We start from the raw sequence: 22,017 nt of genomic DNA on the forward strand, positions 1-22,017 counted from the left end.
TTTGGGGAGCGTGCAATCAGTGGAGGGGGCACAAGGAAGACATCTAGACTCACACTTCTGAGGTCTCCGATCCCTTCACCCCCCCTTCCCTGGACTTCCCCCTCTCAACTTTTCTTCTTTTGCGAATCTTCAGCCCATTTCCCTCCCTTTGGGCGACTGTAGGGGATCCCACCTGTTTCCTTTCCCCCTCCCCAAAAAGACCCCCTGCAGCCCCCCCAAGAGCCTCTCAAAGGGAGGGTCTCCAGCCCACCCTCACTAAAGGGGGAGCCACTTTCCGAGGAGCAACTCAGAGCCCCCCTCCCTCCGTTCTGAAAATGCCTCAGTTTCCCTCTTTCGCTTTCGCTTTTCCTTCCCTGCCTCTTTTCAGGCAGCCCACTCCGACCCAGAAAATGGGGGGGGGAGAGGGGTCCGGCTGCGACCCCCACCTCGGCTACAACCGGGGAACAAGGGAGGGGCCCCTCTCGCTCCTCCTGGTGGGCCAATACGGGTAGGGAAGAGGAAGGAGACCACGCAGAGATCGAGGCTGTTGGAGGCTCTGGGGACCCACCAGCTTCCTTCCCCCTCCGGGGGTCCTTCCCAGCCCCTCCTCCCCCGCCCAGCCCCCTCCTTACCGGGGGTCTCCTTCCCCCCTTCGCTTCCGGGGATCCGGCCCAGCGCCCCCACCAGCAGCACCAGGGGGAGCCCAGCCAAAGCCATGGATGCCGCCCCACAAGCGCCCGCAAAGAGAGGCGAGAAGGACGCGGAGGCTCCCGGCCCCCCAGGAGGAATCGGAGGGTCTGAACTGGGGAAGGCGGAGTTTTCCCCTCACTTCGGAACTGGGAGCGTCCAGGAAGAGCAGGAGGACCAATGAGAATCCTCCCTTCTTGCAGCGTCATCGGTCTCCGGGCAGAGTCTCCCTTGACTGCAGCCGATACAGGAGATAGTTCTGCGCAGAGAGAGAAGCGGAGAAAGTGGGAGGGGGATCCTTGTAGTCTTGGGGGGCTTCATTAATCTCGGGGGTCTTTCCTGCCGGTTCCATGCAGGAGGGGCTGGGGGGGGCGGAGGGCTTCGGTAGGGGGAGGGTCGAAGGGGAGAGCGAGGCTCAGAGGCTGGAAGGGACCTTAGAGATCTTCTAGCCTGACCCCCTGGCCGAGGCATTAGGAGCCCTTATCCCACCCCGGACAAACGGCCGTCCAGCCTCTCCTGGAAATCCCACCTGATCCCTTCCAGGTCGGATCCCCCTCGGAGGCTTCAGACGATCCCATTTCCCCTCCCAGGGGGATCCCCCTTCTCCGGGCTTCTGTCAGCTGAGGGGCGATCCCTGGAGACGCTGCCCCACTCCGGGATCTGCTTCTGGGATCCCAAGTGAGCGAGGGAGAAGATCCCCAGGGCAGGAGGGGGACTCCGGTCGGTCTTCCCCTCCAGGAAGGGTCGCACGTGGAGTTTCCCGCCACCCAGAGCCCAGCCAAGACCCCCGATCCCCGCTTCTCTTCCGGCCCAAGCCCAGAATTCAGGCAGGTTCCCCGTCTGAGCAGCGGCTCTTCCTCGGCCCCCTCCCCAATTCTCAGCCGGAGGACAAAGGACCCTCCCCCAGTCTCCCCCCCCAAATCTCTCTCTCTCACACACACACACACACACCACACACAGCTTCTTCCTCCAACCCCCATCAGCTGCAGAGGCGCTTCGGTTCCGCTTCCCCAGCCTGAAGCTTTGGGCTCCTCCGAAGCGGAACTGAGGAACTGGCCAGGATCCAGCAGGCAACAAGCCTCGATTCTTCAGGGATTGTCCTCCTCCGCCCCATGGCTGAGCCTCCAGGTGGGGGAATAGAATAAGAATAGAATATAAAATAGGAGAGAAGCTCAATAAACCTCACAAACATTTTATGTTATGAAAGATCCAGATTCTCCGTTCCTGCCAGGGAACTCGAAGCTTTGAGTGGGAGGATCGTGGGAGGAAGGAGATTTTATTCACGGGGAGAGAAATCAGCCCTGGGACTCCGTCCTAAGAATCCACCCTCTGAGGTGAACTTCCTTCTTCTGGAGGGGAAATATTTTGCCCAAAGGAGAAGAAAAAATCCATTTCCACAGATATTTGTAAGAGGATCTGAGCGGATTTTCTTCCTGGTAAAAGATTTCAGTATTATTTAAGAAGGGAGGAAGGATGGATGGATGGAGAGTATATTAAACCAAGGAATAAATTTATAATTTATAAAATAACCTGGAATTTTAATAGAAATTCTGGGGACTTCAGTAATCCCATATCCCCCACTAAAGGATTACAGCCTTTTAACCATTACAGTCTGGAAATCTCTCTCCCCCAATAATCCAAAAAGGCAGAGATTCTGTTCCTTGTGCTCATCTTTCACTACATCCATAGAAAACATATTTTTTCTAATCTTTGGGGGAGATTCGGGTTCCAGTGAGTTAAGCAAAGGCGGGTTAAACAGATCCTGAATTCCGGATTCTGTGTGAAAAGCTTTGGGGGTCCAGAGGAGGCCTGGATCCTTTCCAGGGTTGGGGGGCTGGAGGGGTCAAACTCCCCCCTGGCCCAGCACCAGCCTCAGCAGGCCAGAGCCGGGTCCCCCCTGCAGCTGAAGGAGGGGGCAGAGTCCACATCTGCCCCCCAGTTGTGTATCTGGACACAACCAGTCGGTTGCACAAAGTCAGGCCCAGATCCAGGCAGCCTCTGTGAGGCATCCAGCTGTCGCCTGACCCGGGCAGAACCTCCGGGCTCCTTTCATGCTTCCCCCCCAAATATTGTGATTTTCTCTGAGTTCTCTCTGCCACCCCCATCCCTTACAGAAAAACACACAGACACACACACAGTTTCTTTCTCCAACCCCCATCAGCTGCAGAGGCGCTTTGGTTCTGCTTCCCCAGCCTGAAGCGTTGGGCTCCTCCAAAGCGGAACTGAGGAACTGGCCAGGATCCAGCAGGCAACAAGCCAGGAATCTTTAGGGATTGTCCTCCTCTGCCCCATGGCTGAGTCTCCAGGTGGGGGGATAGAATAGAATAATAGAATAGAATAGAATAGAATAGAATAGAATAGAATAGAATAGAATAGAATAGAATAGAATAGAATAGAATAGAATAGAATAGAATAGAGAGGCATTGGGTGCCAAAATGGGGCAGGATCTTCCTCCAGTTGTGAAGGAGGAGAAATGGCTGAAATGGCCAGGTGCATGTAGGGGGTCTCAGGTGCCCCCAATGGCTCCCCACAAGTGCTCAGGGAGGTCCCTGCCTGCTGGCATTGTGCTCCTCCATGGGGGCTTGAGGGAAGCAGAGCAAGGGGGCCTCTGAGCAGGAGGGGGTCTTCCTTCCCCTTCCCCTCCCTGGATCTGCCCTCCCTCCCCCAAACCAGTTCTGGCTTCAGACCCCCAAAGGAGCCGGGATGGTGGATCCAGAGGCAGCAGAGGGAGGAGCCTCCTGTGGGGGCAGGAAAGAGGAAGAGGAGGAAGAGGAAGGAAGGAAGGAAGGATTCCAGGGTTTTCTTACATCTGAGGTTTATTCTTTCATAGCAAAGCGAAGGGAAGGGAAGGGATTCATCAGAAGAATGATGTTGATGAAGCTGCTGTGGGTTCAAAGCCAGGAGAGATGAGGCGGCTAGAGTGACATGTCAGTCCAGCATCCCAGGGGAGAGTCTAGATGGTCTCCACCCCTCCCTCCCAAGAAAGAGCAGCCCTGAAAGGAAGCTGGGAGTGGGGGGTTTCTCAGCAGGACAAGGTCCAGGCTGCCATCCTCCTCCTCCCCCCAACCTGCCACCTTCAGCCTCCATTTCTCAGAAGTTGCAAACAGGACAAAGAGTCATCAGCCACTAAATAAAAAAATAGCCTTTTGCATCAGAGAGCAGGATTAATCCATCAAGGCTGCAGAAAAAGAGACAGGGAAGAAAATTAGAATATAAAGAGACATTTTTGTGTAAATAACACATTTTTCTTCCCTTTCAGCCCCCACCACCAAGGCAGGCCCACACTGCAGGGGGGTTGTTGACAGGCAGGGAGAGATAGAGAATCGGCCCATTTCAGGGAGGAAAACTCTGGGATGCTTCACATGAACAAAGAAGATGGGGCTAGGATGGGGGGGGCGGCAAAGGGGGGAGCCTGGGGTCACGTGGCCAGAAGGGGGGTCAGGAAGAACAGCCTGTCGGGGTTCCAACTAGTGAACCCAAATGAGTCTCCATGGGGTGCCAAGAAGGATCATCTCAGACCGGGAGGGGGGGCTCCAGTTTATGGCAAAGTTTTGGAGGGAGTTCATTAAGGTGATAGGTTTCATCATTCTCAAGGACGTAGCTCCGCCTTTCATCCAAGTACGGATGGACCTGCAGAACGAGCTAATGCAATGATAGAACAATACCTGAGTTCATTATCAGCTATCTAGCTGGGAAGATCTCCCAGAATGGGTGGGTTGCTTACAAAATGGGGGGAGGGGGGAACTTAATAGAATAGAATAGAATTCTTTATTAGCCAAGTGTGATTGGACACACAAGGAATTTGTCTTGGTGTAAATACTCTCAGTGTACATAAAGAAAAGGTACATTCGTTAAGAATCTAGAATCATAATGTACAACACTTAATGATAGTCATAGGGTACAATCAACAATCAAATCATACTAGGAGACAGTCAATATAAATCGTAAGGATACAAGCAACAAAGTTACAGTCCTACAATCACAAGTGGATGGGTGATAAGGAGTGTGAAAAGATTATCAGTAATAGTAGTGCAAACTTTGTAAATAGTTGAACAGTGTTGAGGGAATTATTTGTTTAGCAGAGTGATGGCTTTCAGGGAAAAACTGTTCTTGTGTCTAGTTGTTCTGGTGTGCAGTGCTCTATAGCAGGGGTCCCCAACCGCCGGTCCGCGGACCGTACCGGGCAGCGGAACAAGCTTTACCGGGCCGCTGGTTGCTGGGCGCCGCCATCTTTTTGGTAAAAAAGCAATTTTTCGTCAAAAAGATGGCGGCGCCAGCGCTGGTGAGCTTTTCCGGGTAGAAAGCCATTTCTACCCGAAAAGCTCACCAGCGCTGCGCCGCCATTTTTTGACGAAAGATCACTTCCGGTGACGTCACCGGAAGTGATTTTTCGTCAAAAAGATGGCGGCGCCCAGCTGACGCCGGAACCGGGCCGGCGCCAGCTGCGCGAACCGGGCGCGGCGTGAAAAGGTTGGGGATCCCTGCTCTATAGCGTCGTTTTGAGGGAAGGAGTTGAAACAGTTTATATGTCCGGGATGTGAGGGGTCTGTAAATATTTTCAGAGCCCTCTTTTTGACTCGTGCAGTATAAAGGTCCTCAATTGAAGGCAGGTGGGTAGTAATTGTTTTTTCTGCAGTCCTAATTATCCTCTGGAGTCTGTGTCTGTCCTGTTGGGTTGCAGAACCAAACCAGACAGTTATAGAGGTACAGATGAAAGACTCAATCCTTCCTCTGTAGAACTGGATCAGCAGCTCCTTTTGGGCAGTTTGAGCTTTCTGAGTTGGCGCAGAAAGAACATTCTTTGTGGTGCCTTTTTGATGACGTTTTTGATGTTAGGTGTCCATTTTAGGTCACGTGATATAGTAGAACCTAGAAATTTGAAGGTCTCTACTGTTGATACTGTGTTGTCTAGTATTGTAAGAGGTGGTAGTATGGGAGGGTTTCTTCTAAAGTCTACCACCATTTCTACGGTTTTGAGTGTGCTCAGTTCCAGATTGTTCTGGTTACACCACAAGTTGTATAATGTCCTGTCTGTATGCAGGTTCATCATTGTCTCGAATGAGACCAATCACTGTTGTGTCATCAGCAAACTTCAGTATTTTAACAGATGGATCGTTTGAGATGCAGTCATTGGTATATAGGGAGAAGAGAAGTGGAGATAGCACACAGCCTTGGGGGCCCCCTGTGCTGATTGTACAGGTATCGGATGTGATTTTTGCAATTTCCCAAAACTGGGAAAAATTCTGGGAAATATTTTATCGTTTGTGTGTACTTTTGTTTTTGATTGCAATACTTTTTCAGATCTCTGTAAGGAAAAGCTGCCCAAAATCCAAAAAAAATTGCTATATCCACAGAAAAGAGATTTTGTTCAGACATGTTTTTTTCAAAGGAACAATTAAGGAATTAAGAGCTCCCTGAATTTTGGACGCTCAGCAGAAGGTGGAATGTGTGGTTCCCCCCGCCCCCCCCCCCACACACACACAAGAGGGAACTGCCATTTTCTGGGGGTTCAGAGGAGAAGCTGCTTCTACCAGGTGGATGTCGTGAACCACAAAGAATCCAGTTGATCAAGATTGGGAGAGAGGGGAGAAGTTGAGGGAAATGGACAAACGTTGGCGTCAGCTGAGGAAGATGGGATTTGTGGTCCTTGGACAGGCATTTGAAAGAAGATGCAGTCCACAGAAGAGAATATCTGGAGGTTGGGTTAAACTCTGGGGTCGTTGGGGCCCTCGGTGCTTGGTTCGCTTGGAGACGTTTCATTACCCAGCTAGGTAACATCCTCAGTGCAAAGGAGAGAGGGAATTGGCTGGCTGTTTAAATGCCCTGCCAGAGATTGTGTGGTTCCCTCCTGGATGGTTCCTTGATTGGAGGATTGTTTTCTGCCTGTTTGTTTGTCTGGTGCTGATCCCTGCTTATCTATTGGCTGTTGGAGGGAAAGTGTCTCCTTTTCATCGCCTTCCTAGGTTTGTTTTTTTATTGTATAAACTTGATTTATCTCTCTGCATCGATTGAAAACCAGAGATTGACCTTTTAGGATTACTGGATAAGGAACTTGAAAGAAAAAAATGGAAATTTATTACTGTACAAGCTGAATGCAGCCAGAATTCTTCATATATAAAACTGGAAATATACCTCCAAGATACCTTTGCGGTGGGTCAGAAAACCCCTCAATGCCGGGGGTGCAACTGGCCCTCCGGCAGCCCCTTTGCCAGGAAGGGAGCCAAAGGCAGAAGATTCGGGGGGGGCTGGGAGGGCCGTGACCCCAATCCCAAAACACCCGGAGCAGCCCTTGAACCCCCTGGGCATGGACAAAATCCCCCTGGGTCAATTGCGGAAGGCAGCTCTGCTTGGAGCGGCTTCAATCCCGCGAGGAGAGCTTTCAGCCACCCGACACGCGCATCCGCCTCTCCCGGGTCCTCGGAAGGGCTCGACGGGCGGACAAAGAGGCCGAATCCCGGCTGAACAGCTGAACTTCGCCCGGAGCCTCCGAGAAGCCTCTCCGCCAAAGGACCCGCGGTGGCTCCTCTGCCTGGAGACGGATGACGCTCCCAAAGGTCGATTTTTCCATTGGATGGGCCGGATAGTCCACTTTCTGGAAGTCAGAAATAGAATTCCGCGGCGCTGCCCTTCCCCCCATTTGGTTTCCCCTCCCCCCCTCCCCCTCGCCCCCCCTCCCTCGCTCTTTCTCATCCCCCCTTACTTTCCCCTTCCCTCCCCCCTCGCTCTCTTCGCTCCCCTTCACTCTCCTCCCACCCTCCTCTCTGCCCCTCCCTCTTCCCTCTCGCTCCCTCCCCCACTTTTCCCTCCTGCTCTGGGCCGGCAGCCTTTCCTCCCTCCTGAGCCAAGACTGGGGGGCGGGCTTCCTCCTGCACCTGAGACCGGCAGGAAAGGGGGGATCGCTCTGGGGGGAGGGGGGGGCAGGAGGATAAAGAGAGCTTGGAGACCCCAATTACCTCCCTTGCACCCTGAGCCTCAGGAAGGTGGGAAAGGCTAAAAGTCTTCTGTATTTAGAGGAGGGGACAAGGACCAGGGAAGGTGAGATCCCCTTGTTGCCCACCTTTAGGGGTTCCTCTCCATTCTAACTTTGTCCCCTCCCTCTGGACAAGGGGAATTGGGTTCCCACGAGGTCTTCCAAACGGCAGGAGCTGAGAAAGGGGGGAGGGGGAGAGTTTCAGGGAGAGGACCAGGCAAGGCTGAAAGAGGAAAAAGAGGGAAGGGAATCTTTTGAGGGAGGTGAGTTCGAGGGGGCCCTGAAGCTTCGCCCTCCTTGTCCTGGAGGAGTTTCAACCTCTGCAGCAGCTCCGATGCTTCCTGGTGGTCTCCCATCCTCAGGCTAAGCAGGCTGGTCCCTCTCAGCCAGGGGAGGCCATGGGAGGCTGGGCAGCTGCCGGCTGTTGAGGGCGGATGATGAAAGATCAGCTGATGGTTGGTGATGCCAGATCAGGCCAGGGCTCAGAGCCCCAACCCTCCCCCAGATGCAGCAGGCAGGCATCCCACAGGGCGCCTATCCTGGGATTGCCTGGATCCCCCTCCACTCTTGCTCCCCCCCTCACTTCCACCCTGTCCCACAATTGTGTCTTTGGACACACCCAGTCACACAACATGGGCCCAGATCCATCGCTCTCCTGGTCAAAGCAGAACTTCTAGGCTCTTCTCATGTTTCCCCTCCCCCGCAAGATTGTGATTTCCTCTGTGTTCTTCCTGACACCCCCACATACACAAACACACACACACACAGAGCAGCACTTCTTCCTCCAACCCCATCAGCTGCAGAGGCCCTTGGGTTCCGCTTCCCCAGCCTGAAGCTTTGGGCTCCTCCGAAGCAGAACTGAGGAACTGGCCAGGATCCAGCAGGCAACAAGCCTGGATTACTCACGAGGGCAGCTCAGGGATTGTCCTCCTCCACCCCATGGCTGAGTCTCCAGGTGGGGCAGCCACAAGGTCCTCTGGCCCACCGGAAGTTTCCAGGGACTTTTTCATTCCTCCCCACATGAAAGAGGGAAAAGGGATAAGAAGAATCTGTGGACGTCATTATTTCTGGAAGCCCCTCAGTCGCCTCTTTGAAAGCTGCTCCTGGGAAACAGCCAACCACCCTTGCTTGATTCTCTAAAAATTCGCTGGTTCAGTTCCCCTGAGCAATGAAGCATCTATCACCAACAATGCCTTTTCTTTGTTAAGGAAACCTGATTTTTTTCTGTCATTGATACATTTGGTGTTGTCCCTTCTCCAAGTTCTTGCACGCTGTCTTCCAAGGGGAGATTTTTGCCGACAGGAGCCCAAATCTTCCCCGTGTTTGAGAGACTTTCTCCAACTACACAAAGATTCTTCCTGTGGTGGCCCCAAGACCCCAGGTGAGGAATTGGGAGGGGGAAATTCTGCCCTTAGAGATCTAGCTGGAGTCCTGCAGAGCCAGTCTGGATGACCTCTGGAGGGGGCGAGGCTCAATTGGAGGGCTACCTAAGGGCATCTAGAGATGTTGGGGAGAAGGGAGGGGTCTTCCACTCAGGGCTGCCCCATTGAACCCCCTCCCTTTCCCCGCAGAGCTGGTCTTCCCCTCTGTGGCAAATGTCTTCTACACCAGGAAAGGCTCCAGGTGGATTTATTGGAGATCATCTAGTCCAACCCCCTGCTTGGGCCTACACCATTTAGGTCTAGTCTATACCATTTGAATCTGAGCCCAAAAGAGGGAGGAGGGGGTGTTGGGTGCCAAAATGGGGCAGGATCTTCCTCCAGTTGTGAGGAGAGAAATGGTTGAAATGGCCGGGTCAATGTAGGGGGTCTCAGGTGCCCCCAATGGCTCCCCACAAACGTTCAGGGAAGACCCTGCCTGCTGGCATTGTGCTCCTCCAAAGGGGGCTTGAGGGGAAGCAGAGCAAGGAGGCCTCTGAGCAGGAGGGGGGTCCTTCCCCTCCCCGGATCTGCCCACCATCCTCCCGAACCAGTTCTGTCTTCGGACCCCCAAAGGAGCTGGGATCCAGAGGCAGCAGAGGGAGGAGCCTCCTGTGGGGGCGGCAAAGAGGAAGGAAGGAGTCCAGGGTTTACTGCTTCTAAAGTTTATTCTTTCATAGCAAAGCGAAGGGAAGGGAAGTGATTCATAAGAAGAATAATGTCGATGAAGCTGCTGTGGGTTCAAAGCCAGGAGAGATGAAGGGGCTAGAGGGACAGGTCGGCCCAGCATCCCAGGGGACAGTCTAGATGGTCTCCACCCCTCCCTCGCAAGAAAGGGAGGCCCCCAAAGGAAGCTACCATCCTCCTCCTCCCCCCAACCTGCCACCTTCAGCCTCCATTTCTCAGAGGTTGCAAACAGGACAAAGAATCATCAGCTACTAAAGAAAAAAATATCCTTTGCATCAGAGAGCAGGATTAATCCATGAGGGCTGCAGGAAAAGAGACAGGGAAGAAAATTAGAATAGAAAGAGACATTTTTTGTGTAAATAACATTTTTTTTCTTCCCTTTCAACCCGTCAACCCCAAGGCAGGCCCACACTGCATGGGGGTGATTGACAGGCAGGGACAAATAGCGGGAGAATCTGCCCATTTCAGGGAGGAAAAGGCTGGGAAGGACCAGGGATTCCTCCCCATTTCATCTCCAGGGGATTCTGGGATTCTCCCTATTTGTCTTAATTAGAGGGTTAATCAAGAGGAGAGACCCCCCCTCCCCCTGCAGACATTTCCTATGAGCAAAGGACATGGGGCCAGGATGGGGGTTGAAGAAAAGGGAGGAGACTGGGGGTCACTTGGCCAGAAATTGTGTGAATTCCCACAAGGAGAAGCGGGGTCAGGAAGAACAGCCTGTCAAGGTTCTGACTAGTGAACCCAAATGAGTCTCCATGGAGAGCCAAGAAGGATCATCTGCGACTGGGGGGAGGGGAGGAAGGGGTCCAGTTCACAGTGGAGTTTTGGAGGGAGTTCATGAAGGTGATAGGATCATCATTCTCAAGGGCTTAGCTCCACCCTCCATCCGAGTACGGACGGAGCTGCAGAACGAGCTAACGCTATTATAGAACAATACCTGAGATGCTGTGTTAATTATCAGCAATCTAGCTGGGAAGATCTCCTGCCATTCGCTGAAGTGGCCCAAAATACCACAGTGCATATTAACATGGAACTCACCCCTTTTAAAATAGCCACAGGGGTGGAATTTGTCCCCATGCCTGAATCCCCTCAGGAACCCCCTCCACAGTAAGCCTAAAAGGATGGGTGGGTTGCTTACAAACTATTGGGGGGGAGGGGAAATGTAAACCTGGGATCCTCCTTCCCTTCCCTTTTGCAATTTCCCAAAACTTGGAAAAATTCTGCGCAAGATTTTAGCGTTTCTGTGTACTTTTCTTTTTGATTGCAATATTTTTTCTGATCTCTGTAAGGAAAAGCTGCCCAAAATTCAAAAATTTGCTATATCCACAGAAAGGAGATATTTTAAAAAAAATATTTAAAAAAAACACCTATAACTTGTAGGAGAGGCTGAGATGAGGGAGGAAGAGGAGAAACTCACCTGCAGGAGGTTGGATGGGAGTGGCTGGAAGGAGAAAAAGAGCCAATCAGGACCCTTCATGGGCTGGAGGACTCAGGGGTCCCCCTCCCCACTAATAGCCCATAATAGGTTGGACAATCTTCCCTTATAGCCCCCTTGAGGAACAGAAGTTCCCAAAACTATTCCTCAAGGAGACCCTCTTGGCCACCTGCTGAGCTTGATGAGAGTCCTCCCCTAGATGGTCCCCTCCCCACAACCTCTCCTCCAGCCCCCCCAGACTCACCTTTCTTGCTCTTCAGGTAGGAGAAGAGCCCCACAGCCAGGAAGGCCGCTCCAATCACGGCCCCCATGATCCCTGTCCAGAGTTTGCTCCTGGCAGAGCTGGAGGAACGGGGCTCTGGGGAAGGAGAAGGAGCCTCACCTGAGCAGGAGGATCAGGCCCACCGTCCCCCAGGAGGGTCCATTCCGGCTCCCCCCACAGGGAGGTTCTCTCCCCCTTCTCAGGGCAGGAGGGTAGGGAGGGGAGGGGCTTACCCCACTGGACGGTGATGGGGGCCTCCAGGCTGACATGCCCCACCTGGCAAGTGTAGACGTCCCCCCGCTGGGGCTGGGTCTCCAGCATCACCTGGAGCTGGTAGGTCCAGTCTCCGTTCTGGAGCTCCTCCCCAAAGGCCACGCCCTCCTCTTCCAGCTTCCCGTTCTTCAGCCACTGGATCTCGATCTCCAGGGGGTAAAAGCCCCTGGCGGTGCAGAGGAGGATGGTGTTGGGGGAAGTGGGATCCATCTTGGTGGGGGAGATGGTGACAGTGGGCTTGGCTGGAGGGAAGGAAGAAAAGGAGGTGCATGAGAGGCACAGGAGGGCCCAGAACAGGAGACCAAGTTGGTTAGTTCAGGCCAGGATCCCTTTTCACTCCTGAAAATATTCTGTGCTTTGAATCATCTTCCAAAGTAAATTGCAGCAAGAAATTAAAAGGGATCCTGAAAGAGGGAAAAAAGTGAAATCCTTCCTGATTGGGATCAGCTGCAGTCTCCAAAAAGGAAGAATTCCCCAAATAGGCAAATCCGACAGGGATAAACGCGAGAAACGCCCAGAGGTGAAAGGAACCTTCTGCCAGATGTGGTGGAGATGGAAAGAAATAACGCAGAAGATGGGGAGGACAAACACAGCAGGATTCAGAGGATTGTTGGGGTCTCATGGAAAATGGAACCACACTTTTAATCAGGTATAATACGACGTTTGTTTGTTTGTTTGTTTGTTTAGTACATTTAGTTATTTATTAAATTAATTTGCCAAAGTGGCCAACTAACCCAAAGACTTACAGACCCTCTCCTAGCCATGACTGCCACCTGCTCTTCGGGAGTCCAGGAGAATCTCCAGAACTGGGAACTGAATATACAGAATATGGAGGAAAAATCAGAAATGGTGACAAGAAGAAGAAGAAGAAGAAGAAGAAAGAAGAAAGAAGAAGAAGAAGAAGAAGAAAAGAAGAGAAGAAGAAAGAAGAAGAAGAAGAAGAAGAAGAAGAAGAAGAAGAAGAAGAAGAAGAAGAAGAAGAAGAAGAAGAAGAAGAAGAGAAGAAGAAGAAGAAGAAGAGGACAAAGATGAAGGGAAGGAGTTAGAAGAAAGAGAAAGCAGTGAAATGGATCAAAAGGAACAACAAATAACACAAGAAGAAAAAAGAAGCTGAATATGAGATATTAATGATGGATATAATAAATAAGAGAGGGGATATTGAGACTGGAATGCTGATAAATGAAATGGTTACGGAGATACACAGTAGAGATCTAAGAGGGAGGGGGGAAACTTTGAGAAATGGGAGAGAAAATATCAGAAAATGATGGTAAATGGAGGAAGGATTAAGGGAAAAAGCCAAAGGATGATAGAAAATGATAAACAAGCAAAGAAACAATGAATTAATATAAAAGAAAGATTTAGAGACAATAGTTAGAAGTGGAAAAAAGACCTGGTATTTATATTAGAGGATCCATTGGAATCAGCACCTAAACTGATAGAAAAGATAGAAGAGAATGAGAAAGTAGCAGGTTTGAAAAAAAATAAAGATAAAACAAAGATTTTAGCAAAGAACATGTTAGTAAGACGAAAGAAAGAATTGGAAGTTTTGGGGATCCAGGTCACAAACAAGGTTGAGTATTTAGGGATACATATAACACCAAGATGTAGCACACTTAAGGAGGACAATTATCTCAAACTTAAACAACAGATTGCAACAGACTTGATAAAATGGGAAAATTTACAATCACTGATTGGGAGAATATCTACAATTAAGATGAATGTATTGCCCAGAATCTTATACTTATTCCAGACAATTCCAATCAGAATAGGGAAAGAAATTTTTGAAGATTTAAACAAAATAGTGTTAAAATACAGTAAAGAATAAAACTTAAATTGCTACAAGATGCAAGAATAAGAGGAGGATTTGCTTTGCCCAATTGGGAATTATACTACCAAGCGACGAATCTGATGTGGGAAAAGGAGTGGATAACACTAAGGAATACTAGACTTTTGAATTTAGAAGGACATGACTTGCCGCTAGGGTGGCATGCCTTCCTCTGGTATAAGGGAACTAAAACGCAGGGGTATTTTAGAAGAAATTATATTCGAGAAGCATTGTTTCTAAACTGGGAGAAGATAAAAAAGCAATATTATTTAAAAATTCCACTATAGTTATCTACTATTGAAGCTTTTTCCTATCCAATAATATATAAAAAGGAACAAACAGATATGGTGAGATATTGAATGAAAAGGGTGAACTTAAATCTATGCAAGCGTTGGAAGAACAAGGTGTAAAAATGAATTGGTTTTCATATTTGCAAATACAATCTAGATTTGATAAAGATGTTAAAACAGAAGGTATCTATGATAAGTTGACTGATTTAGATAAAATTTTGAGAGGTACTGATGAAAAAGTAATCAAAAAACTTTATGGACATTTGCTAGAGTTTAAATTAGAGGAAGAACAAGTAAAAGAAACAATGATTGCGTGGGGGGAAAATTCGGATATGGGATTGACTTAGATAAATGGCAAAAATTGTGGTCTCAAAATTATAAAATGACAATGTCAACTGCATATATAGAAAATTTATATAAGATGTTTTACAGGTGGCACTTACCCAGATGAGAATTGCAAGGATGTTCAAGAATAAATCGGATAAATGTTGGAAATGTCATCAGATACCTGGTTCATATTACCACATGTGGTGGACATGCTCAGATGCAAAAAGATATTGAACTACAATCCACACATGGTTGGAAAAAATGACAAAACAGCACATAGACTTTAAACCTGAGATATTTTTATTGGGAATTATACCGGAAATATATTGTAAAGAATTGAAATATTTGATTGTCAATGTTTTAACAGCGGCTAGAATTGTATTTGCTAAGAATTGGAAAAATGAAAAAATACCTATGCAGGAGGAAATTATTAAGAAAATCATGGACTGTGCGGAAATGAGTAAATTGACATTTGAAATTAGAGAACAAGAGGATAAACAATTTTATATGATGTGGGATTTATTTTAACAATGGTTAGATAAAAAGACATGGTAAAGAAATAGATTAGTAAGCCTTACAATAAAAGTCAAAAGATTGATATAGAATACAATATAAAATATATAACCATTGGATGAATGCATAGGAATAAATCATAATGAAAATTAGAATATCTCGTATAAAATGATGGAAAAATAGTCAAATGAATGTTTAATAATTGATATTATATAACCACAAGCTAGATCGATAAGGTGAGAATTTATGTAACTTGTGAGTAATGGTAAAAACAGGATAGCACAAAAGATTGTAACCAACTGACACACTGTACGTATATATTTGAAAGAGGGTTTTATGTTTTTATGTTTTGTTCGTATGTTTGTTGTAAAAAATAAAAACTTTGTTTAAAAAAAAGGAACAAAATAGAAAAAAAAATAAAAAAAGAAGTGGAAAAGAGGGAGACTCCAGATGATGAGGTATATTTGTAGTAAAACATATATAATCGATTTTGAGAGATGGGATTAAGAATTAGAATAAAAAGGAATTATTTAAATGTAATAGATATGAAAATAAGAATTTATAATAGATTAATTAAGATAGACAAATGCTTATGTAAAATCTAAATGATTAGGGGATAAAATATGAAAAGAAATGTTTTATGGAGCCTGACAGAGAATAGATATAACCATGTAGTAGTATAATATTTTTAATGAATTATATATGTGCTGTCCAGCCAGTGTAGGGGAATTGGATAGCTAGGTAGCAATTGTGAGCTGTCCCCTTAAGGGAATGCATCATGGTAAATGTAGTTAAAGGTATCCTGGGAAATGTAGTCGATATCACGTGACCACATCTGTAATCCTGATTGGTCACTAAATTGACCCTTGATGGGTTGGAGTTTTCCTCACTTTTGCCTGAACTCCCTAACTCATGGCAATTGCTTTCTATCGCTAGGAGATGGGTTAGGAGATAACCAGCTTTTATTACAAGGCAGATATGCAAAGGATTGGTCATTAAAGAAGAACTTCGTCACAAATGTGATTTATGAGGATACCTGATGAACCAATAAACGTACTTTGTGATGGACGTCTTGTTGGGTTTATCTATCTGCATCTGCACAGCTTAAAAATCCACTACTGTGCAGAAGACAGAAAAATATATTTTATTATATACATACATACATACATACATACATACATACATACATACATACATATATATATATATATATATATATATATATATATATATATATATATATATATATATATGGTAATGAGGTCATAATGTTACAAGTTTGGTATTATTGGCTAAAAGAAAAGTTATTTGAGTAAAAATGAGATGTTAGAGGGAAGGGAATATATAGAAAATAAAATATATGCAACAGTGGCAAGTGTAATAATGGGGGGACATAATAGGAGATAATATAAATTAAGATGAAATTTTGAATGCTTAATGAATGGTATGAAACTGTCAACATGCTGAGCACAAGAAGGATTAGTATATCTTTCATGAAATATTCTATTATCTACTTGTATAAGGTAATGAAGATATATTGCTATAAGTTTGACAATATTGGCTAAAAGATAATAAGATGGAAAATTTATTTCTCTAAAAATGAGGTGTAAACATGTTGAAAATATGATCAAGGAAGATAGAGAAATTTTTAATGAATTAATCAATTAAATATTCTGTTATATCTGTGATATTTGTATAAGGTAATGAGGATATATTGCTGTAGATATGACAATATTGGTTAAAAGAAAATAACATGGAAAATGTATTTATCTAAAAATGAGAAGTGTAAACATGTTGAAAATATGATTAAGGAAGATAGATAAAGTTTTAATGAATTAAATATTCTGTTATATCTGTTATATTTGTATAAGGTAATGAGGATATAGTGGTGTAAATATGACCATATTGGCTAAAAGAAAATAAGATGGAAAGTGTATTTTCGGATAGCTATAAATTAAGGTGAAACTTTGAATGATAAATGAAATGATATGAATAGATTAGCTATAAAATCAGTAGATTGAACTATAAACATGTTGAATATATGACTGAGGAAGATAGAAAATGAACAAAAATAAAAAGGCTGATATGAAGTAATTTATGAGAATTTGGAGAAGAAAATATGACAATAGATAATGATGTGATGTTAGAAAGTTGTATTTGTGATTATGGACAGGATTGATTTAAAGTGTAAAACACCTGGAACCACACTGTCCTCGCAAAGGTGTATTTAAATGATTAAAAAATAAAAGACTTTTTGCAAGAAATAATAGAGTGAGAGGGAGGGGCTTCTGGATGGAAAGAGGGAGGGAAACAGGCGGTTCCTGAAGAGGATAAAAAGGAATCAGGGAGAGAAAGAAACAGATGAATATCCAGGCAATCCTTGAGTTCTGACCACGATTGAGCCCAGAATCTCTGTTGTTAAGTGAGGCATTTGTTCCATGAGGTTTGCCTCATTTTGTGACCTTTGTTGCTCCGGTCGTTAAGTGAATCACTGCAGTTGTTAAATGAGTAAGACGGTTGTTAAGTGAACCTGGCTTCCCTGTGGAAGGTCGCAAAAGGGGTTCCGAGGACCCCGGGTCACTGTGACCGTCACAAGTACAAATCAGTGGCCAAACACCTGGATTTGGCTCAGGGGACCCTGGGGAGGCTGCAATGGTCATAAGTGTGAAACAGGGTCAGAAGTCATTGCTTTCACTGCCCTTGTGACTTCAAACCGTCACTAAGGGAACTGTTGTAAGTGGAGGACTCCCTGGATTGAGCAGGAGGGAGAGAGAGAGAGACCTGGCTGGATTCCCTTCCCCCAAAAGAAGAAAATCATAGATTTGGGTGGATTTCCTGGGGGGATCAAAGGGATCCCAGATCCCGGACAGGAGGAGAGTTCGGATCCTGGGGGAGAAGAGGGAGATTCCGGAGCTCTGAGAGGGCAGAAGGAAGAAGAAGGAGGCGGAACCGTCACCCGGGAGGAGAATCCCCAGTGGATGCCAGGAAAGGAAAGGGGGTCCCGGCCTCCCCCTCCCAGGGAAGAAGAGACCCTCCCCCCCCAGGACTCACCTCTCCGGCCGATCATTCGCTCCTCCCTCTTGGCCGCCTCGTAGCTGTCCACCTCGTAGTTGTGTCGGCAGAAACGATCCACTTCGGCCTTCCTGTACTGCAGGATCTGCTCATCGCTGTTCCACTTGTCCGCACTCGGCTGCCCCAACGCCGTGACGGCCACGTATCTCCCGAGGTCGCTGTCGAAGCGGACGAACTCCTGCCGGTCGTAGAAGTACCGATCCAGGTCCGCACCCGCTGCGTCCCGTTGAGGAAGAGGCACTCGGCTTATCTGGTACAGGAAATGGACTGCCAGGGGAGGAGGAGGGGAGGAGGAGGGCCTCAGGAGGGACTCCAGGGCCCATCGCTCCCAGCCGCCAGTAGAGGAGGAGGAGGAGGGTCCCACGCAGGAAGGGTCCCACTTCCTTTGAGAGACGAGAGACGGGAGGAGGGAGGGGACTCTTCACTCTGAGGGGAGACTGATGGGAGACGCCCGGGGAGGGAGGGGGGACCCCCTCCATCCCTTCGGGGGGAGGGCAGGCAGAACTCCACTGGTCGAGCAGATCTTCTCTCTGCAGGGAACGTTGGATCTCCAGGGGAGGAAGGGTGGGGGAGGGCTGGAGGAAGGGAATATCCACACCTCCTGCTCTCTCTTCCTTTGGGGAGCGGGAATGAGGGGAGGGGGCACAAGGAGGACATCTAGACTCACACTTCTGAGGTCTCCGATCCCTTCAACCCCCTTCGCTGGATTCCCCCTCAACTTTTCTTCTTTGCGAATCTTCAACCCATTTCCCTCCTTTGGGTGACTGTCGGGGATCCCACCTGTTTCCTTTCCCCTCCCCAAAAGACCCCCTGCAGCCTCCCCATGAGCCACTCAAAGGAGAGTCTCCAGCCCCTCCCTCACTAAAGGGAGCCACTTTCGGAGGAGCAACTCAGAGCCCCCCTCCTCCGTTCCCCCTCCCCTCCAGGTCCCGATAGAGCCAGTGGGGATGATGGGGGTGGGGGTTCTTGGTCCCCTCCCCAAATTCAGAGCCTCCCCAGAAGGGACCGAAGCTCCCCTCTTGCCTGACCTCCAAAGCCTCAAATCTGAGATTCGGAAGAAAAAGGGAAGTTTCTGCAGAAGCCAAAATTCTTTGGCTCTTTTTCCTTCTGGGGCTTCAGGGCTGAAAATGCCTCAGTTTCCCTCTTTCGCTTTCGCTTTTCCTTCCCTGCCTCTTTCCAGGCAGCCCACTCCGACCCAGACAATGGGGGGGAGAGGGGCCCGGCTTCGACACCCCACCTCGGCTACAATCGGGGAACAAGGGAGGGGCCCTCTCCGTCCTCCTGGGGGGGCAATACGGGTAGGGAAGAGGAAGGAGACCACGCAGAGATCGAGGCTGTTGGAGGCTCTGGGGACCCATCAGCTTCCTTCCCCCTCCTGGGGGTCCTTCCCAGCCCCTCCCCCCGCCCAGCCCCCTCCTTACCGGGGGTCTCCTTCCCCCTTCGCTTCCGGGGATCCGGCCCAGCGCCCCCACCAGCAGCACCAGGGGGAGCCCAGCCAAAGCCATGGATGCCGCCCCACAAGCGCCCGCAAAGAGAGGCGAGAAGGACGCGGAGGCTCCCGGCCCCCCAGGAGGAATCGGAGGGTCTGAACTGGGGAAGGCGGAGTTTTCCCCTCACTTCGGAACTGGGAGCGTCCAGAAAGAGCCGGAGGACCAATGAGAATCCTCCCTTCTTGCAGCGTCATCGGTCTCCGGGCAGAGTCTCCCTTGACTGCAGCCGATACAGGAGATAGTTCTGCGCAGAGAGAGAAGCGGAGAAAGTGGGAGGGGGATCCTTGCAGTCTTGGGGGGCTGCATTCATCTCGGGGGTCTTTCCTGCCGGTTCCATGCAGGAGGGGCTGGGGGGGCGGAGGGCTTCGGTAGGGGGAGGGTCGAAGGGGAGAGCGAGGCTCAGAGGCTGGAAGGGACCTTAGAGATCTTCTAGCCTGACCCCCTGGCCGAGGCATTAGGAGCCCTTATCCCACCCCGGACAGACGGCCGTCCAGCGTCTTCTGGAAATCCCCCCTGATCCCTTCCAGGTCGGATCCTCCTCGGAGGCTTCAGACGATCCCATTTCCCCTCCCAGGGGGATCCCCCTTCTCCGGGCTTCTGTCAGCTGAGGGGCGATCCCTGGAGACGCTGCCCCACTCCGGGATCTGCTTCTGGGATCCCAAGTGAGCGAGGGAGAAGATCCCCAGGGCAGGAGGGGGACTCCGGTCGGTCTTCCCCTCCAGGAAGGGTCGCACGTGGAGTTTCCCGCCACCCAGAGCCCAGCCAAGACCCCCGATCCCCGCTTCTCTTCCGGCCCAAGCCCAGAATTCAGGCAGGTTCCCCGTCTGAGCAGCGGATCTTCCTCGCCCCACTCCCCAATTCTCAGCCGGAGGACAAAGGACCCTCCCCCAGTCTCCCCCCCAAATCTCTCTCTCTCACACACACACACACACAGACCACACACACACACAGCTTCTTCCTCCAACCCCCATCATCTGCAGAGGCGCTTCGGTTCCGCTTCCCCAGCCTGAAGCTTTGGGCTCCTCCGAAGCGGAACTGAGGAACTGGCCAGGATCCAGCAGGCAACAAACCTGGATTCTTCAGGGATTGTCCTCCTCCGCCCTATGGCTGAGCCTCCAGGTGGGGGAATAGAATAAGAATAGAATATAAAATAGGAGAGAAGCTCAATAAACCTCACAAACATTTTATGTTATGAAAGATCCAGATTCTCCGTTCCTGCCAGGGAACTCGAAGCTTTGACTGGGAGGATCGTGGGAGGAAGGAGATTTTATTCACGGGGAGAGAAATCAGCCCTGGGACTCCGTCCTAAGAATCCACCCTCTGAGGTGAACTTCCTTCTTCTGGAGGGGAAATATTTTGCCCAAAGGAGAAGAAAAAATCAATTTCCACAGATATTTGTAAGAGGATCTGAGCGGATTTTCTTCCTGGTAAAAGATTTCAGTATTATTTAAGAAAGGAGGAAGGATGGATGGATGGAGAGTATATTAAACCAAGGAATAAATTTATAATTTATAAAATCACCTGGAATTTCAACAGAAATTCTGGGGACTTCAGTAATCCCATATCCCCCACTAAAGGATTACAGCCTTTTAACCATTACAGTCTGGAAATCTCTCTCCCCCAATAATCCACAAAAGCAGAGATTCTCTTTCTTGTGCTCATCTTTCACTACATCCATAGAAAACATTTTTTTCTAGTCTTTGGGAGAGATTCGGGTTCCAGTGAGTTGAGCAAAGGTGGGTTAAACAGATCCTGAATTCCGGATTCTGTGTGAAAAGCTTTGGGGGTCCAGAGGAGACCTGGATCCTTTAAAGGGTTGGGGGGCTGGAGGGGTCAAACTCCCCCCTGGCCCAGCACCAGCCTCAGCAGGCCAGAGCCGAGTCCCCCCTGCAGCTGAAGTAGGTGGCAGAGTCCACATCTGCCCCCCAATTGTGTATCTGGACACAACCGGTCAGTCGCACAAAATCAGCCGAGATCCAGGCAGCCTCTGTGGGGCGTCCAGCTGTTGCCTGACCCAGGCAGAACCTCCAGGCTCCTTTCATGCTTCCCCCAACAAATATTGTGATTTTCTCTGAGTTCTCTCTGCCACTCCCATCCCTTCACACACACACACACACACCACACACACAGCTTTTTCCTCCAACCCCCATCAGCTGCAGAGGCGCTTCGGTTCCGCTTCCCCAGCCTGAAGCTTTGGGCTCCTCCGAAGCGGAACTGAGGAACTGGCCAGGATCCAGCAGGCAACAAACCTGGATTCCTCACCAGGGCAGCTCAGGGACTGTCCTCCTCTGCCCCATGGCTGAGTCTCCAGGTGGGGCAGTCCCCTGTTCCTCTGACCCACTGGAAGTGCCTGAAGGGGCCCTTTACGACTCCCGAGGAGACCTTGGAGAGCCCAGAAAACAAACTGATGGAGGGTTGGACAAATGTCACTCAAAAGACCTAAATTCTCCCTCTTCAGAATCGGTTTTTCATAGTAGTTTGTTAAAGCCATTTGTAACTTCCTCATTGAGGCCTGCAGAAAGTGCAGCTCCGAAGCCTTTGCTCATTGCGGGGCATGAACCTTATGAGGTTAAGTAAATCTTGGGACTCTAGGATTTTCAGAGGGATGTTACAATATCTAATTTATTGGAAAGGCTATCCTATTTCACAAGCAACTTGGGTAAATATCTGGATAATGTAGACTGGTGGAAAAATTCCATGAAAAATATCTACAAGCCCATAGTGGATCCTGCAGTGGCAGAGGAGGTTAAATCGCTGTATTATTGTGTTTAATCTACTTTCCATCTTTG

General features: G+C 48.9%; 2 protein-coding genes across 3 annotated transcripts in view; one reads left to right on the plus strand and one right to left on the minus strand.

The window, feature by feature from the left end:
- The window catches only part of LOC113432426 (rano class II histocompatibility antigen, A beta chain-like), a 404,516-nt gene that overhangs the window by 131,732 nt on the left and 250,767 nt on the right, over positions 1–22,017 (plus strand). The window lies entirely within an intron of this gene.
- The window catches only part of LOC113432215 (H-2 class II histocompatibility antigen, E-S beta chain-like), a 41,708-nt gene continuing 29,394 nt past the window's right edge, over positions 9,704–22,017 (minus strand). The window contains exons 3-6 of the mRNA XM_087958840.1: positions 11,672–11,953; positions 11,421–11,534; positions 11,159–11,182; positions 9,704–10,043 (exon numbers count right to left, since the gene is read on the minus strand). Coding sequence (XP_087814966.1) covers positions 10,030–10,043; positions 11,159–11,182; positions 11,421–11,534; positions 11,672–11,953 — 434 coding nt within the window. The 3' untranslated portion in view covers positions 9,704–10,029. The remainder of the gene's footprint in view (positions 10,044–11,158; positions 11,183–11,420; positions 11,535–11,671; positions 11,954–22,017) is intronic.

This window comes from Notechis scutatus, chromosome 2, assembly GCF_049901735.1.
Source record: "Notechis scutatus isolate UNSWTSFEM ecotype Mainland chromosome 2, rNotScu1.2, whole genome shotgun sequence".
Classification (NCBI taxonomy): Eukaryota; Metazoa; Chordata; class Lepidosauria; order Squamata; family Elapidae; genus Notechis; species Notechis scutatus.